General features: G+C 55.7%; 1 protein-coding gene across 1 annotated transcript; it reads left to right on the top strand.

Moving 5' to 3' along the window:
- Window positions 1-509: 509 nt before the first annotated feature.
- Window positions 510-3824, top strand: LOC129021945 (cystatin-SA-like). Its single transcript, XM_054468010.2, has 3 exons — window positions 510-781; window positions 2318-2428; window positions 3544-3824. Exons 1-3 carry the CDS (start codon window positions 554-556, stop codon window positions 3625-3627), a joined length of 423 nt encoding a protein of 140 aa, XP_054323985.1. The 5' UTR covers window positions 510-553; the 3' UTR covers window positions 3628-3824.
- Window positions 3825-4215: the final 391 nt, after the last annotated feature.

Genomic DNA, 4215 nt, shown 5'->3' with positions numbered 1-4215 from the left:
CATATTAGGGTGTGGATAGGGTCTTCTGGAACCTTCTGAAATAACCTCTCTGCTCCAGAGATTTGGAGACCGTGACCAAGTGCTCCTGGATGCCTCTGATATCTGAAGACCCCGGGAGGCCAAACCCTGTATTTTTCCCTTTTCTGAGCAAACAGGAAGTCACATTGCTTTCACATTCAAAGGACCAGTGTCACCTCTGTGGAGACCCGGTGACTGAAGCTTGGAAGCACTGGGGAAGAGAGGCATGGCTCGGGGAGGCTGCAGTGAGGACAGGAGTGGGGAGGAGGGGGAGATGGAGGAGGAGGCCTGGGAGGGTCAGGGGCAACTGAGGCAGGGAGGGAGCTTGTGTTGGCATAGGAGTGAAAGGAGAGATGGAGAAAGAGGGGATGGGCAGAAAGAGGAGGAGGAGTCAGGGGCGGGGCATGGAGGTGGCTGAGGCTGGGCTGCCAAAGCAGGATAAATGCACAGCTGCTTGCTGGTCTGGGCTCCCCGCCTCAGGCTCTCACCCTCCTCTCCTGCAGCTCCAGCTCTGTGCTCTGCCTCTGAGGAGACCATGGCCTGGCCCCTGTGTACCCTGCTGCTCCTGCTGGCTGCCCTGGCTGAGGCCCTGGCCTGGAGCCCCAAGGAGGAGGATAGGATAATCCTGGGTCGCGTCTATGACCCAGACATCAATGATGAGTGGGTACAGCGTGCCCTTCACTTTGCCATCAGTGAGTACAACAAGGCGACCGAAGATGAGTACTACAGACGCCCGCTGCGGGTACTGAGAGCCAGGCAGCAGGTGGGTGCTGCCTCCACCCGAGGGGTCCTGAGTCTGTTTGTTGCCCGACCCCCAAGATCATTCCCAGCAAATCAACACTGACACATTCATGATGTAGTGCTCAAATTCATTCAGATTTCCCTGACTCTCCGCTGATGGCCTTCATGCCTAAGCATGCTCCCGGGCCATATACTGCAGCCACTGTCTGTCCTCTCAGCTTCCTTTAACCTGCAGCAGCCACTGTGTCTGTACCATGACCGTGGCATTTCCCAGGGTCCAGCAGGTGTGGATGGAGACTGTGCTGACTCTGGGTGGGCTTGATGCTGCTCAGGATGAGATCCAGGCCCTGAGGCTCATCCTCATCCCTGAGTCCCATCCACAGGGGCCACACAGGAACCTGGCTCCCTGTTCTGTAGAGCCCTGCTTCCCTCCCCAAGTCATGCCCTTGGGCACAGCCCCTTAGGGCTAGTGGCCTTCACACTCAGGCGGGCTGACCACCCCCTACAGCCCAGGGCGGCTGAGTCCCTGCTGGGGTGGAACACACCTGACCCTTCCTCTAACAGCTGATGCAGAGTTAGACCTCAGCAAGATGAGGACAGCAGTCCCCCAGCAGAGCTGAGGAGGGTGTCAGGTCAGGAGGGAGCTTCAGCAGGGCTACTGGGCCCAGCTTCACCTGCATCCCATGGCAGAGCAGCAAATAGTGACACAGCCTTTAGAGCTCCTCCACCTTCTCCTGGAAATTCAAAGGAATCTCCATCAGCCCCATTTCTCCTCCTGTAGCTGTCAGCTGGGGCTCTCTCCCTGCATATGAGGCACACTCCCTGGTGCCGTGGTCCCCGCTGGCCTGCATCTCCCACTCAAGCAGGACAGTAACTTGGAGTGAAGCACAGGGCATTGCAGACCATCAGGCCTGGAAGCCTATTTTATACATGGGTAAACTGATACTTGAGGGATCTCAGCAGTTCCTCCTTGTTCCAAAGAATCCCTCATCCCAGGTTTCTCCACAGCTCTGCCATGTTGTGTCTGGGAGAGGCCCTGTGCAGGGAAAGGGTTCAATTCTAGTCTGCAATTGTAAGACACGCAGGTGTGCTGCTGACTTGAGAAATGTATCTTGAATCTCACACTTGAAATGGTGGCATCTGGGAGGCCCCATTGACCCAAAATATCTGTGTGTGTGAAGCATCTGATTTCCTACTCTAAGTGAAGTAATAAATCTAGGTTAAATGGAGGGAATGAGATTTTTGGAAGTTAGCTGAAATTTTGTCATCAGACAGACTTCCTAGTAAAGATTCAGTGTTCCCTCACCCCTGAGCCACAGGTAGCAGAATTCAATGAATTATTTTACCCAGCACACAGAAAACAATGTTTAAGGGCGGGCATGAGGCTCAGCACCCTGCCAGCTCACAGGAAGACGGGGCTTGTGTGCCTTGTGGTGACATGTGGACAGCTCAGGAAGCCCCTAAGCAAGTCCAGTGACTCAGCCACAGTGAAGTGCTTCTGAGTGCATGAAACTGATGGAGAGCGCTGTCCGTGTGTCCTGTTTTCTCATGTGTGTAGATCGTGGCCAGGACGAATTACTTCGACATAGAGGTGGGCCGAACCATATGTACCAAGTCCCAGCCCAACTTGGACACTTGTGCCTTCCATGAACAGCCAGAACTGCAGAAGGTACATTCCTGATGTGGGTCCTGGGCCACTCATGCACTGCAGAGGGGTGCATATGTGTCAGCCTCTGCCCTACACAAGTTTGGAGGGTGTGTGTGTGTGCAGGTGGGTATGTGGGGAGCCATGTATGCATGGATGTGTACGTGTTCATGTACTTGTGAGGGGGTGTACACGTAGGTGGGCGTGTGGAAAGGTGAACATGTATACACACATGTGCCATTGTATGCGGGGAGATCTATGGGAGAATGTGTGCCTGTGTGTGGGTGTGTGGGGGGAGTATGGGGCTTTGTACATAGATTCATGGTGATGAGGGGTCCAAGTGAGTTTACGTAGTTCTCTATGTATGTCCTTCCATGGTGAGGGAGGGGAGCAATGTGTTTGATTTACTAGGAAGGCTTTAGCTTGGGAATGGTTACTAGAAGGTCAACTCTGCCTGCTTTGGGGTGTTGCCTGTTGGACGGGAAGAAGCAGCTGTGGGGCTATGTCCTAGGCAGGGAGAAGGGGCTCTGTCTAATCCCAGGCAGAGGCACCTGCATGCAGCCACAACCTTGATGATCACATTAGTGGGATCTAGAGGCCTGTTAGCTGGGAAGCCCTGGACCTGCGCCCCTCACCCAACACCAGCCTCTCCAAGGACCTGCTGGTTCTTGTGAAGTCTCCACTCAGGGGAGAGCCGCACTCTCCTTGTTGCCCTTTCCACATGCCCCAGCTCTTTGAGGGGGAGCTGCCCTGCCCTGGGTTCTTCCCTCTGGCCCCTCTTAGTGCTGGCCTGAGTGCTGGAGGTGGAAGGAGCTGGGGGAAGTGAGCCACCTCCCCATGTCCTGCACCCTTGCGGCTCCCAAGGCCTTGCACAGGCTGCTCCTCACAGGGTTGTGCTGGGACAGGACCCTGCAGGCTGGGGTGGGGGCCCAATTCCACCTGGTGGCTTGGAGCCTTGGGAGGGGCAATGGAACAGTCACTATTCATTCTAGTTCAGTGCTCTGGGACTCAGCAGGGGTGGGTGAGGGCCCAGTGTCTCACCTCCATCCTCCTCACCCAGGCTCTGACATTTCATGCCTGGGCATCTTCCCCTTTAACTGTAACCCACAGTGATTGGTGTTCTCTCTTCCCTTTCACAGAAACAGTTGTGTTCTTTCACGATCTATGAAGTTCCCTGGAATAAAAGAAGGTCCCTTGTGAAATCCAGGTGTCAAGAAGCCTAGGGATCTGTGCCAGGCCATTTGCACTGGCCACCTCCAACTCCTACCCCCTGTAGTGCTTCCACCCCTGCACTGGTGGCCCCCACCCTGCGGGAGGCCTCCCCATGCACCTGTGCCAGGAGACAGACAGAGAAGGCCGCAGGAGGCCTTTGTTGCTCAGCAGGGGGTTCTGCCCTCCCGCCTTCCTTCTTGCTTCTCATAGCCCTGGTACATGTTACACACACCCCCACCTCCTGCAATTAAACAGTAGCATCGCCTCTCTCTGAGTTCTTGGCTGTCTGGGGATGTGCACACAGGCAGGGTTTCTGCAGTTCCTTTATGAAGCCTCCTTATTCTGCTGGTGTGGAGATCAGAGGAGTATCTGGGTGCTGACGCCACAGCAAGGTCACCAGGGGAGCTGCTGCCACTTTCGGAGACCTGAGCTTCAGAACAGGGAGACAGCAGCCAGGGGCTGGGAACCCAGGCCTTCAGCTGCAGCAGCCCCTAGTGAGGGTGTCAGGGCGAGGAGGGTGGCCCAGACAGCTGCCCCAGAAGCTGGATTGCTGCTTTGGTCTGAGGTCCTGGTCCGACCAGGAGGAGGGGGCTGGCTGT

This window comes from Pongo pygmaeus, chromosome 21, assembly GCF_028885625.2.
Source record: "Pongo pygmaeus isolate AG05252 chromosome 21, NHGRI_mPonPyg2-v2.0_pri, whole genome shotgun sequence".
NCBI classification, from domain to species: Eukaryota; Metazoa; Chordata; class Mammalia; order Primates; family Hominidae; genus Pongo; species Pongo pygmaeus.
This window is presented reverse-complemented; position numbering and strand designations above follow the sequence as displayed.

Bases quoted from the DNA above. Each gene is read 5' to 3' on its own strand.
- LOC129021945 (XM_054468010.2), top strand. From the start codon at position 554: ATGGCCTGGCCCCTGTGTACCCTGCTGCTCCTGCTGGCTGCCCTGGCT. The intron at 782-2,317 runs GTGGGTGCTGCC...TCATGTGTGTAG, and splicing joins TACTGAGAGCCAGGCAGCAG to ATCGTGGCCAGGACGAATTA. The intron at 2,429-3,543 runs GTACATTCCTGA...TCCCTTTCACAG, and splicing joins AACAGCCAGAACTGCAGAAG to AAACAGTTGTGTTCTTTCAC.